Source organism: Mesocricetus auratus, unplaced genomic scaffold (assembly GCF_017639785.1).
Source record: "Mesocricetus auratus isolate SY011 unplaced genomic scaffold, BCM_Maur_2.0 Super-Scaffold_100011, whole genome shotgun sequence".
Taxonomy (NCBI): Eukaryota; Metazoa; Chordata; class Mammalia; order Rodentia; family Cricetidae; genus Mesocricetus; species Mesocricetus auratus.
The window spans coordinates 60,970,437-60,983,802 of record NW_024429195.1 but is presented as its reverse complement, the minus strand read 5'-3'; the positions used below and the strand labels follow the sequence as shown (position 1 = coordinate 60,983,802).

The 13,366-nt window shown below is 39.7% G+C and overlaps 1 protein-coding gene and 1 long non-coding RNA gene across 7 annotated transcripts in view; one reads left to right on the top strand and one right to left on the bottom strand.

The window, feature by feature from the left end:
- Positions 1-13,366, bottom strand: part of Syt1 (synaptotagmin 1) — a 381,145-nt gene that overhangs the window by 85,911 nt on the left and 281,868 nt on the right. For both annotated transcript variants that reach the window (XM_040754927.1, XM_040754928.1), the window contains one exon: positions 5,761-5,878. In XM_040754927.1, the coding sequence (XP_040610861.1) occupies positions 5,761-5,878 (118 nt within the window). The remainder of the gene's footprint in view (positions 1-5,760; positions 5,879-13,366) is intronic.
- The window catches only part of LOC110340528, a 127,193-nt gene that overhangs the window by 93,093 nt on the left and 20,734 nt on the right, over positions 1-13,366 (top strand). The window lies entirely within an intron of this gene.

The following is a 13,366-nucleotide window of genomic DNA, read 5'->3' as shown; positions in this document are numbered from 1 at the left end:
GATCAAGCCAGTCAGAATGTCACCAGCTGATAAAGTTTGCCTGAAGGGGACAATGTGTCTCTGCTGATTATGGTTTTCATTTCGAATCTAATGGGTACCTGGGAGTGGCTGAACTGTTCTTTTTGAATTTCGTGCTTACATGTGGCTATATTCCCTAAAGATACTTACTGGTAGGATGGTGGGAAAGCAGACTGAGGAAAAACTAATTTATAAACAGTTAAAATGTAGTATCCTATAATAAAGTTAGAGAGAGAGAGAGAGAGAGAGAGAGAGAGAGAGAGAGACAGACAGTCAGAGAGAGAGAGAGAGACAGACAGAGAGAGAAAGAGAGAGACAGACAGACAGACAGACAGACAGACAGAGAGAGAGACACTCACTGGCCACATGTTAACCTTTTACCAGTATTAGTCCCAATTCTTTATTCCATCACAATTTTTCTCATCATCAATGCTTCTTAAAGTTCACTGTGCTCCTTATTTGAAACAGACATCTTCTGTAGTCAGGCCTTTTGTTCTTATTCATTTATTTGTCTACTAACTAAATTGGTTAGTTTTTGGAGTCAGGGTCTTATCATGGGAGTCCATGCTAGTGTAAAAACTCAGATCTTTCTGCCTCAGCATTATGAGTTTGGAATCACTGTGTCCTAGCCACCAGGGGCTTATCACAATGCTAATTGTAAGCTTGGATTGCGCCTGGCCAGAAGAAGACGGGGATGAGGACATGGCGGTGGCAAAGAAGAAAAATGATCATGGGGGACACTTTAAATTAGTGGTTCTAAATCTTCCTAATGCTGCAACCCTTAAGTACAGTTCTTCATGTTGTGGTGACCCCCAACCACAATTATTTTGCTGCTTCTTTATAATTGTAATTTTGCTGCTGTTATGAATTACAAAGTAAATATCTATTTGGCCCCCATGAAAGTGTCCTTTGACCTCAAATGGGTCTGAACCCATAGTTTGAGAATCAGTGCTTTAACCACACCTTGCTCAGCTGTTGCTGCTTCTCAGCATCCACCTGACCCCTCTCTTAGCCTCCGCTCTTGCTCCTTAATGCTCATCAGCAGCCCGGGAAAAGATGTTCGTGATACTAGCCCTCTACCTGGGTTCCCCAAACCTGCTTTCCTCCATGCTTGACATGCTTTGCTTTGATTATTTATTTTTTCCAGATGTTAGGTGAATTTAAACCTTATCACGGGAGCTGGACTGCACCCTTTTTGTCTTTTTTAAATATGGACAGCGCTGACTAGCAGTGAAGTAACAGAAGGAATGAAGTCTGAAAGGATGGTGTCCTTGCTGCAGGAAGCCAGGACTAGAACAGCTTTATGGTGTAACATTTTGTCTAATGTGGAGTCAGGCAAGGGGAATAATTTGCCCAAAGACTCAGATGAGAAGACAGAATCAACTTGTGATTCTGAGAAGATGAGAAAGGGAGAGCTAATTGAGTGGGAATATTCCCAGGGATTTCTACTTATCAACAACCCCCAGTTTCCAAGAGTTCTCTAATTTCCAACAGACTTTTCAGGCTCCATTTTCAGCTTTACCTATTGTGAGGACTTTCATGTTTCAGTTCCAGACAGTAGAGGTACCTTGGAACCATGTTCTCCATCTTGAAGATGGGAATGGAGGAAAAGCTAAACAGTGTGTTGAAAATATTCCACATTAGGAGTGAGGAATTCTCAACTTCTCTACTGTCTTGTCTTTCTCACAACTTTTAGTTTTCTTTTTTTAATATTCATAAACAAAAATAGAATAGGGAGATTCATTACTTGTTTTTTTAGAATTTACTTTTTTTTTTTAGAGAATTTCTCTGTATCGTCTTGGCTATCCTGGAACTTGATTTATAGAACAGGGTGGACTTGAACTCAGAGTTCTGCCTGCCTTTGCTTCCCAAGTGCTGAGATTAAAGGTGTGCGCCACCATGCATGGTTGTATGAAGTTTGTTTTTATTATTTCAAATTATGTATCTATGTGTGTGCACACATAGGTATCTATGCCTGTGCACACAAATAGGGAGTTTCAATTTTCTGGGGTGAATATGCTGATAGGTTAGTCAATTCCAAGGGGTCAGTCCTAAACACATACATGTAATCCCAAATGACTCAGCAGGTTGTATTCATATGTATATATGTATGTGCACATATATATATGTATTACATATATAGGTGTAATAGTCATAATTAAAGAAGACAAGGCTTGGAATTTGGATGGGGGACATGGGAAGAGTTGGGCATGGGGGTGGAGTACAATGATATATACTTGTTATGTAAAAAAATTCTCAAAAATCAATGTAAGACATGAATCTGCTGACGAATTATGGATAGTCCAATCTCACTTGTCTTTGTGAGGATGAAGGGCAGGCACTTTGATAATTTCCTAAGTGAATGTATGATGGAGGCAAAAATCTTTATGCTGTCCATTTGAATGACCACAGTAAGAAAGAAGCTGCCAGATCTTGTCAGAGACTACTAAGAAAAACATTTTTAAAATGTCCATTTGCTATTTTCTTCCATGTTTTCTTGATCGGTTCCTTACTTTGTCTGAATTCGCTCTAAGCCTGTATAAACCTGGCCTCCTGATTATCATGAACTGATCTGGCATGTTCAGCAAATAGCTGAGTCTTTCCCTGACCAAATCAAGCAGTTGGTTAAATGACCCATCGATTTCCCATTTTGCTGCTTTGATGAGGTGACTAATTGAAATATCCACAGTGCTATTTGGTGAGTGCTTAACTTTGGCTCTCACTTACGTCTCATAGTAACTTATTTCTCATTAATGGAGTCTTCTTAGCACTTTCACTTCTTAAACAATGCAACTGAGGCTCTGAAGAAAGAAAGAACCTGTCTAATGTCAATATGTGTGGCTCTGTGGTGGAGTGCTTACACAATGTTTGAGCTCTAGGACCCCAAAACAAAGTCGGGTTGTTAGTGGTAACAGAAAGCAGTTTCAACTCTGGCAGAAGAGCCAGCTGTGGTTCCAGTTACCAAGCCATTTCTGGCAAATGGAGTTTGGCATTTGAATCACTTGGAATGAGATCTTATATAATTGTGGTCTCTTCGTACATAGGTCAGCTTACTCTGACACAACCCATTCAAGTACCTCAAGTTTCCTTAATGGGAAGTAGGTTAAGCAAATTTGAAATGCAAGACTTGTTTTTCAGGCCACAGCTCCTTTGTAAATAATTCATTATTCATTCAGCAGCTATGCTCAGTGCCACCCGTCAGGGAGAGCATTGTGGGAGATGTAAAAACAGAACTGTGTGGTGAGAAAGAAGTTTGGCTTTAGAGGACTGTAAACAACTCCTTGTGGCAGTTTACAAAGACAAAGATTTGTTCTGCCTAGACAGATCAGAAAAGGCATTCCTACCATGCTAACCCTTCTCCCTGCCCACAGGAACCCCAGGCTCACTCCCTCACCTCTGTCCTATTGTCGCTTGGAATGCTACCTCATTTAACAACAACAAAAGCCTTCCTAACATGGCTTAGCCTACTTCCTGGCTTCACTTCTGCCTAATGTTTACGATATATCAGGGCACTGTATGCTTTATTAATTTACTGGCGTTTTTGTCTGTGTCTCTACATTAAGATGAAAACTGCAGGCAGGTAGGGTCTTTGGACTGTTTTGTCCATGATTGTGAACTCTGTGCTGGACATGATGTCTGACTCAAAGTAGAGTGACAGTACGCATTTGTTGAGTAATTGGAAGGAATAAGAATTCAGCAGGGGAAGACTAAGGAGGAGTTAGCTAGACATTGTTGGAAAAAATTCCAGATGAAGGAGCTTGTCTAGGAATGGAAGCAGCATGTCTCATAGCTTGTTAGGAGATGAATGCGTTGGTCCATTGGCTAAAATGAAATGCGCAATGGCATAGCCTGAAAGTGTCTACATTAGGTGATTAGAGTAATTATGACTTAATTCTACAGGCAGCAGGAAGCCCTTAAATTAGGGTTTGCTAATGATGATAATCATTCCAGGTAATTCAAATATGGGGGTGGATGTAGGTTCTGTGGGTTCTGAAGCTTTATACATTTTCTGCTTTTCTTTAGAAAAAGAGAAAAAGACTGCAAACTGATGGATACTGAATTAGATATGACCTTTGGCTGTGCCTCTCTTATGTCACAGACCTAAGTTAGTGTGACAGGAACAGGGAGTTATCCTTGGTGCTTTTCTTTGCTTGAGTTGCTAGCAGTGAGCTTGTGCGTATGCCTGTGACTGCAACCGCTCCCATATATCCTGCCCGACCAGTTTCCCTTCTGCCGATCCTGATGATGAGAAGGGATGGCTGGTCAAGAGGTCAGGACCAAAAGGGACAGCAGTCTTGAAGAAGGATGGCAGAAGTAGCTATCTGTGGTGCTGCAAGTCATTTGTAAGTCCCAGAAGGAAGTCAGAAGGAGGACGCTTTATTAGCTTTGGGGAAATGCTATTGAGGAGCTCTACAGAGGCTTATACAGGATTAATTAGGAGGGGTCTAAGACAGCATTTAACAGAGGTGGAAGAAGTCGCATGGATGTTTGGAGTGGTGCATATATGAGTGCCACAGCTACACTCCTGATGGGACATGGCTACCTAGCCAAAGAGAAAGGTCAAAGGTGACTTAAGTCTCCTCGGGATACTAACTTGTGATCTGGGAGTAAACTATAACTGTAAAATGTTTAATACTCTTCTTTGCATATGTTTTACAAGTAAGCACATAAAATATTCTACATTTTTAGGAGGAACTATGCTTATTTCCCAATTATACTTTTAGCAATGAGAACAAGACATTAAGTAGGGTCCTAGTGACAGTAAAGAATATAGCTTTCTCAAATTCCCTTAGTCACAGAGACCAATGAATGCAGACAGCAGAATTTGCCTGTTAAATCACTGGGTCAAGAAGTAGAGTCCCCTTCAACAATCTTTAGCTGTTTTGTTTCATAGAATAAATTCACTGGGCTGCATTAGGATGTTATTGTTTTTAAATAAAAAGATCATTGAATAATGAATCATGTTTGTAACTTCACAGCTAGAAACAATGACAGCTGTCATCTATATGTGATGATCTTGTGGCATGTCAGGAAAATCCTTCACACCTTAATGATTTACCGGAACACTAAAATTATAATTGATTTAACCGCATGGAGGAGGAAAAATTGATGCCCAGCCCCAGAAGCAACAGTCCTTGAGCTGACTTTGCCTTGTGGTAGAGTTCCCGCCACTCACTATGTTGTGTCCTGCTTGGGTTACAAGGAACTTTGAGGCCCAAAGTCTCCCCTCTCCCACCCCAGGCATAAGCTGTACAATTAAATGGATTATGTGAAATGCTCCTGCGTTTCTTCTTAAAGACACCTGTATAGATTTGAAAGGCTGTCTTTTTATAGAAGTACTATAAAAATGATGTCAGGTTAGCAAATACCTAATTGGTAAGATTCAGGTAAAATACAAATTTTAATACCAAGGGTGAATTAAAAAAATCCTCAAAACTATAATTTGTCACAGGCATTGCCTTTCAAATAAGAAGGCACAATTTTAGCTTTCAATGACATAGAAATGACAACTGATACTTTGGCTATGGAGAAAGAAAATAGATTTCATCTTCTTTGCCAATTCCAATAAACTGAGAGTGGCTTCCTGGGGCACTGCGTTGGCTGAGTTCTGAGACTGCTTCCAGCTCCATAGGGGAGAGAACTGCGATCAATTAAGGAGTGGGGAGCCACAGCGTGTGTGCTATGCATTCAGTGCCCCGATGAAACAGCGCTTACAACAATCAATAGTCACCGTGGACTCACCGGATAAGCCACCCACATCCATCTTCTTCAAGTTCTTCGCTTCCAGAATGACAACAGTCAGCTTGCCGGCAGTAGGGACGTAGCGGAGGGAGAAGCAGATGTCTCCTAGTTTCTCTTGCTATGAAAACCAACAAAGAGGGATTAGTGAGTTTGCAAGTGAAACTGAAATGTTTGTTCTTAGACACTGTCATTTCCTCAGGGGGATGGTTATGACAATTAGAGTCTGAAGCCGTCAAAGTCCATGGGCATTTTTATAGTGGTCGTTTCATGTAATACCAGTATTTTCTTTTTCAAGATTATCTATTTCAGCTTTTGCAAAAAAAGGCCATTTACATGCTAACATCCAACAGAATATGTATATAATTCAATGGGTCTGGAAATGTGACCAAAATGAGTTTCTTTGAGACCCCACTGAATAGCACTGCAAAACTCTTACAAAAATCCCCTTGCTTTATTAAAAGGGCTTTGTATGATTTACTCATTTTTTTTATTAGAATCAACCCATCTCAGTTTTTGTCTTTTCCTCTTTCAAAAAAGATTGCATCTAAAAGCCTATATTTAGGATTTTGTGAAGAAAGACATCTTTGTTCAGCTAAATTCCATTTATTGCTGAGAAAATTCTCAAAACGCAATGCGCCCAAGTATATGATATTTTTGTGCACTTAGCTTTCTTTATTCATTTCAAATGGAGTCTTTCTTTGTCTCTATGTTTAACTTTGTAAAAATCTAACAGCAGGCTGGAAGACTAACACATCCTACCACGATGCATGCACTCATAGCTCCTCTTGTCATCTCAGTGCTACCATATTTTATGTCCAAAGAACATCCAACAATTCTGTAATCAGATGATTCTGAATAACGTATCTAGAGTAGAAAATGATGGCGGTACAAAATGTTCCTTTCCTAGAAAGGATTAATATTTATTCTCCTTTCTTAAGTTGAATATTGAGGGTTTTTAGTATTACTATTTTCTACTAGTTAACAACTATGCTGGTCAACATGAGTGTAACTTGTATTTGTGTGAGTATGTGTGTGCATGTACACCTGTGTGGTACAAGCACAAATAGGGGATGAGATGAGGGAGTGACTGAAAAGAAATTAAGATACTGTTGTACCCATTTCCTGGGATGAGAGAGGCTGCCTACTATGCTATCCGGCCTAAGGAATTAGCTATATTGTGCATCCACGTTCATTCCTCAGTATTTTTTCTCCCAAAGTCTAAATTTTGATTCTAAAGAGGGAAGCAGTTGTATCGGACTTCAGTAGATAGACTTGTAACACAGGGAGGGTATAGCCTAGAAACTTATAGCTTAAGTCTTTACATGTTGGCTTCTTAGTGGGACTGTATTTGGCCTTATCTGTAGCTAGACATATGTGCTAAATGAGTCAGTCTCCAGTGTGGAAATGCCTTCCTTGATGTAATGTAATGGCATAAGGAAATGTGATTTCTTTTCTGCGGGGGTTCTCATTATATCCATCTTTCAAAGAAGAAAGAGTATGCTTTATTTGTAGTTGAGTGTAGAGGGAGGGACAAGAACACCAGCTGCACTCTCCATGCTGAAGTAATGCTCTGTTGAAAATGACCCCACATGTGTGTCTGGACCAATCCTCTCACTTACAGAACCCTTGTAGTGTCTTACATGCCTCTAGGTTGATGAGAACACATTGTTTTCATATTACTGTGCAGACAGTTTAATTCTCCAACTTATCTTCTCTAATGGCAAGATCCTTGCATGGATATTGCTTTATCTCACCTTTGCAAAAACATAAATACAAGAACATTTTGGAAATATCCTTGCTTTGAATCACAGAGGTATAGCTCCCTATGGCTAGTAGAGTTACTCGTACCAGAGTCACTCCATATGCTTAACCACTCTTGACTGTTAATTGACATATTAGGGGGAGTTAATAGGATATATTATTTTTCATAGCTTCTGAAAATACAGAGTTGGAATTAGTATCATAGAAATTAATACAAAATAAAGACAAATTCCTCTAAACTTTGTGACTGAAGAGAAATGTACATTGACAAAATTACTACTTGAAATGGTCATTAGGTGAAGGGCTCTATGTGTAGGGATCTCAAGCTCACTGTACTTTAGGTTAGACAACTCTTACAATTTCACAAAGCATGCCAGAGATGACTACACTATCCTAGCTAATATATCCCTACATGGCTCATTTTTGGACTCCGCGAACAACTTAGGGTGCTAAAGTAAGTTCAGTTCTATATTTCTGTTTTACTCCAAATATCCTTTTTTTTCTTTTAATACTTATTCTTCTGTCCCATAACTTCAAAATTGTAGGTAACTTGAAAAACCTTCATGTATCTAATTAAAAATGTTTTGACACAAGGACTCATGTATCATAGTCTGGCTTTCAAATGATGGTTGGTGAAGATGGCCTTGAACTTCTGATCTCCCTGCTCATCTGTCTGTCAAGTACTCAGGGTTACTGTCATGCACCGCCACACAGCACTCCAAGTTGTTTAAGGGAAGAGATGTCATGTCATTTTTCTTGCACGATCATTTCATTCTTCAATCTTAAGACACACTGAGAATTTAAAACATTCTATGCAATATTTAGCTTCAAAAGAGCTCAAAATTTTGGATAAGAGAGAAATATGTGAGATTAACTGCAATTGTAAGGCTATGGGAATGGATGAGAAATGAGTGTGTAAAAGAATAAAGAACAAGTTTTGGTATTTTAAGATACAGAGGAAGAAAAGGGCTTATTTTAACACTCTTTACAGATCTGCATTTAACTTATTTGGAGGCTTTAATATGGGAAATTTTTTCATTTGCTCATAATTAGAACCAGTATGCCAAATTAAATAATATTTTACATGAATGAACTTAAATGACTTTTCAAAGTTTTAATTACTTCTGAATCAACAGTCATTTTTAAAGCTATTCATGGTCTCCTTCCCCATCTTGTGGAATTTCTGATGTTAACATGAAGGAAACTCTTCTCTGGGAGAAGGCAAGAAACATCACCAAGTTCTTCGGACGGTTGTTTTGGTAGCACATTTTTCAAGTGTGAACATCCTGGATGAGCAGATGACTTTCCTGGCACTTTAACCACCAGTATTAAGACATCTCTAAAACTTTAAGTTTGAGAACCAAGGTTCCTTTCTTTTTTACATGAAGGTTTGGCTCTTGGTTCAGTGATTTCAGAGCAGAAAATGTGATCAAATCATGTGTTCCACATGTCGTGGTAGACACAGAACCTGAAGTTTATATGTATCAGGAACAAATTCACCTTATGGGTAGGTCATGGAAGGACATGCATGACAGGACAGTGGACCAAAGTGTCAGTTCTTGAACTCTTGAACATGTGTTCTGTTCAGTCACATGTGAGATAAGGTTGTTGCCTATGATTCCAAGGTAATTCAGTGTGTTAGACCCTGATTTTAGATTCAGGGGCTCAGACTCTCATGAATTGTTGAAATCCACTATGCCCTTCCCTTAATGAAGTCTATCCCTTCACTTCTGTGGTCAGGAAAAGCACTGTCCTGCAGTCTTGTTCTAGCTTATGAAGGCTTTACTCTAGCTCTTGACCCACAAGGGGCACTGGAGGGAGCTGAGAGCTTTATTTGGACAGTTTTAGATCAAACTCTTACTTGAAAGTTTCAGAGTCCATTTGTAAGAAGGATACCTGGAGAACTATATAAACATTTGATGGTAAACATTTGCCACCCCAGTGTTCTAGTGTCCCCACCCTACCCCAAACTGAGGTCTCTGATCTAATCAGTAGATTTAGTCGTTGTTGGCGTTGTGGAGAAATGGAGGGAATTAGGAAGTGGGTCACTAGGAGGAGTCATCTTATCTCTGAACTCTTCCTGTCTGGCCCTTCCCCTGAATTCCATGAGGTAGGTAGCCTTTTCTATGGTATGCTCTCCTCATTCACACAGCCCTACACACTATGGACTGAAAACAAGGAAACTGTAGATCTTTTTGGCCTTTAACCTGATTTTCTCAGGTAGTTTGTCACAGCAATGAACAGTATTTGCTATATAAGTCTCCATCTTAGATTCTTATGACACATTAACAGTTACAATATTCTCTAGAGCCTGTGAAGTAGGTGCTGTTACATCTACTTTTATAAGTAGATACTTGAGAGCTAGAGGTCACAGAAAGGTAGGTGGTCTCAATGAGAAACTGAAGCAAGATCATTTACCACTATATGTGAAATGACATAGTAATCTAACGGATAATTTACCATGTAGTCCACTCTCACTTAAAACTGTGTCTCTAAACTGATATTCAACAATACCTTCTCTTTAACTGTTCCCTCCAAGACCTTTTGCTAGAGGCTAACTTCTTATTTATTTATTTATTTATATTTTATTGCATGTACATCTGTGTGATGGTGCCAGATGTCCTGAAACTGGATTTATAGGTAGTTTTGAGCCACTCTGTGGGTGCTGGGAATTGAACCCATGTTCTCTGGAAGAGCAGCTGGTGCTCTTAACCTCTGAGCTATGTCTTCTACCCCCCCCCCAGAGGCTAACTTGTATTTCTCCGTTATACTCCTTTAACTCACAAGCCTTGATTCACCCTTTGCTGTAAATGTGTATCCGACTGAGTCGTTTTCATCACTGTTAATTGACATTGTAACCTGACTTAACTACCTTCCATCAGTGTCTTTTTCCACAATGACCCGCAGCGTGGCATTTGCCACTGTCACCACGACTCCCACCACCGTGACTTCAGCGCCACCATCATATCACCTCTTTGTTGCTCATACTTCATTCAGCCACTGTTTAGCCCCCACCGTGCTGGAAATGAAGCCCTCACCACTTCTGTCATACTCTTGAAAGAGCCCAGTGACGCAGCTTCAGTTTCTACAAATCCCAAAGCAGCTTGTATATTAATGGCTATGCTAATGTTTGGAAGGTTCAATCCCTTCTTTTTTATGGCCTGCTGGATGGTGTCCAGCAGTTCAGTTTTTCTTCTTGAGGTACGCGAGCTCAGCTACCTGTAGACTCTAGAGGAGCGGGGGTTGGAACTTCTATCCTATGCCTTGCTCCGGGGACACAATGGAAGGCTTCTAAATAATCATGGCTGCATGTATTGAAACCAGCTCACCAGTCTACCGCTGATGCAATGTTCTATCAGCGCTGCCTCCAGGTTAATCAGCAGGTTAACTAACAGGTTCACTTGGAGCCTCTCCTTTGTGCCTACCACTAGAACCCTGCCACGTTGACCCTGCCATGAAGCTAGAGACCGAATCCTTCCGAAGGCGGAGTTCTTGCACCGGTGTTTTCAAGTCCCTGCCGAGTGGCAGCTGACAGATGAATGCTTTTGCTGGTGTGATTATCTCATGAAGGGGCCTCATTACTATTAGAAATTTCAGCTTTCTGTATAATTTATGTTAGTGAATTGCCTTGATCACTAGGTGGAAACTGCCAGTTAGTGTTAGAAAGTTCCGACTGTGAGATTCAGAGAAATTAACCTGCTCTTTTAAACTACGGCGCTCACAATCAGGAGGTACTTTTGTTCCGAGCAGTTTGATAATTCCATTTTTTTTAAGGCAGCCACTGAATAGAGCAGATACAACTTAATGATTCTGTGGATAACTTCAGAAATCCTTTCCTTTTTGAAAAGTCGTACAGATATTAAAACAAAGGTCATCTCCAATGGACAAAAAGGGTTGATTGCAAATGAAAAATGTTCTTGGTTTCTATAGCACTAGCCATCATGTTTTTATGTAAGAAAAAGGGTCACTTTGGTGGCCTTTGCAAATGGGCTAAGTTCACACACTTTTTGTGAACAATTTGCCTTTGAATGAGTTTGTAAAAGGTACCTAAAATGACATGGTGTTATGTCATTTTAAAAGGACATAGTCTATTTATGTTAATTGCAAGATGATTTTTCTCTGTGTTAAATTGGCAATAGATACTCTAATGAGTAGATTTTCTTTGCCTCAAGGTCAGGAGTCTATTTAGAGGTGAGAAACAAATGGAGGTCTAATTGTACAAAATAGAAATTCAGATTATTTGCATATTCTTCTGTAAAAGAATTAAAATGTTCACTTTTTTTTTTGAGACAGTGTCTCTATGTAGCCCTACATGTCCTGGAACTCTGTAGACTAGGTTAGTCTTGAACTTACACAGAGATCCATTTGCTTCTGCTTCCTAAGTGCCAGGATTAAAGGCACTGTCCCCATGCCTGGTCTAAAATGTTTTCATAAGAAGGCCATTGGGATGGGATAATGGACAGTATTAGGTAACAGGTAATATGTTCTTTGGGTGATAGGATTTTTCTAGTTCCTGATGTTCCCACAACTATGCTCACAACCCTGAAGATTCTGCCAAATCGGTATTTACAACTAATGGACCAGATGGTCACAGTGTGAATGCTGTTATGAGATGTACTCAGACTAAAAAGGAAAAAAATCTGTCCTAGTGTACAAATGTATGCTACATTGCTTAGGTGAGAGGGACAGTTTATGCCCTTGAACTTTTTTTTGTGTGTGAAGATACTGTATTATTTTATATTCTTTCATTGATTCACTTTTATAAAAAATAACCACTGAAATCCCTGAAAAATAAAAAGGCATGTACCAACAAAAAGGCAATCACTGAATTCTATTACACAATTCTAATTTGTAGTATAGTCCCTATAGCTATCCAATGTAGCATACTGACTCCACAGATACAGTAGAAATGCTGTGGAAAGGGAACCTTGAAACATTCTAGAACCTAGTGACAGAGGTAAGAAGAGAAAGACATATATAATCATCAGTTTCTTAAAGTGATCTCAAACGCACAGTGTTTTTACCAAACAAAGCTGCTTGCTGTACACATGCAGTTTTAAGACCGGGTTCTTCTTATAACCACAGCTAGCATGTGTGGGGCAGAGAGGAGAGCAATGTGTAAATGTCCAGGGCTGAGAGGAAGCCTCAGAAGGAAGAGAGTCCAGATGGACCTCATACAGATGTTGTAGGCACAGGGATACATGAACAGAGCCTTCAGACCATTATCAGCTTAAAGGGTATTGTTCTTTGTATGCGTGATACTCATGTGGTTTAACAAGAAATGGAGTCTTGCTTTGAGATATACTAGATTTTTCCAAAATTTCCTCGTATCTGTATGTTTTGAGTAAGAGATATGGGCAGTCCTATTTGGTGAGATTAAAATGGGTATTGCAAAACAGAAAGTAAGTGTGCCTATTAAATATAAGTAACAGTCCAGTTGTGCAAAGGGTAGCGGAAGCAGCACTGGCCAGCTGTGGGCATTAGTCATCATGTACTTATTTCATGGAAATGTATTGGTTCCTGGGGCCCATAGGTCAGTACATTATACAAAATCAACTAACAAACCAGTGAAATATGTTTGGTTGTGGAAAGTACTTTGGGAAAATACAAAGCATTCAGGAGCTAGGAAGTATTATTTAAAACAGTGGGGGAGAAAGGGAAAGACAGTCAACTAAAATATACTTTGTTTCAAAAGGCCATAACGATAGCCAATACCATCTATGCTAATTTATAACATTAAAACAATACCCAGGTGGATGGGGGGAGTATTCATTGAAGGAACTGCTTAACTACCTACACCTCACCATCCTGGTCTCTGACAGGTCTAGATGGCACAGTGGTAGTG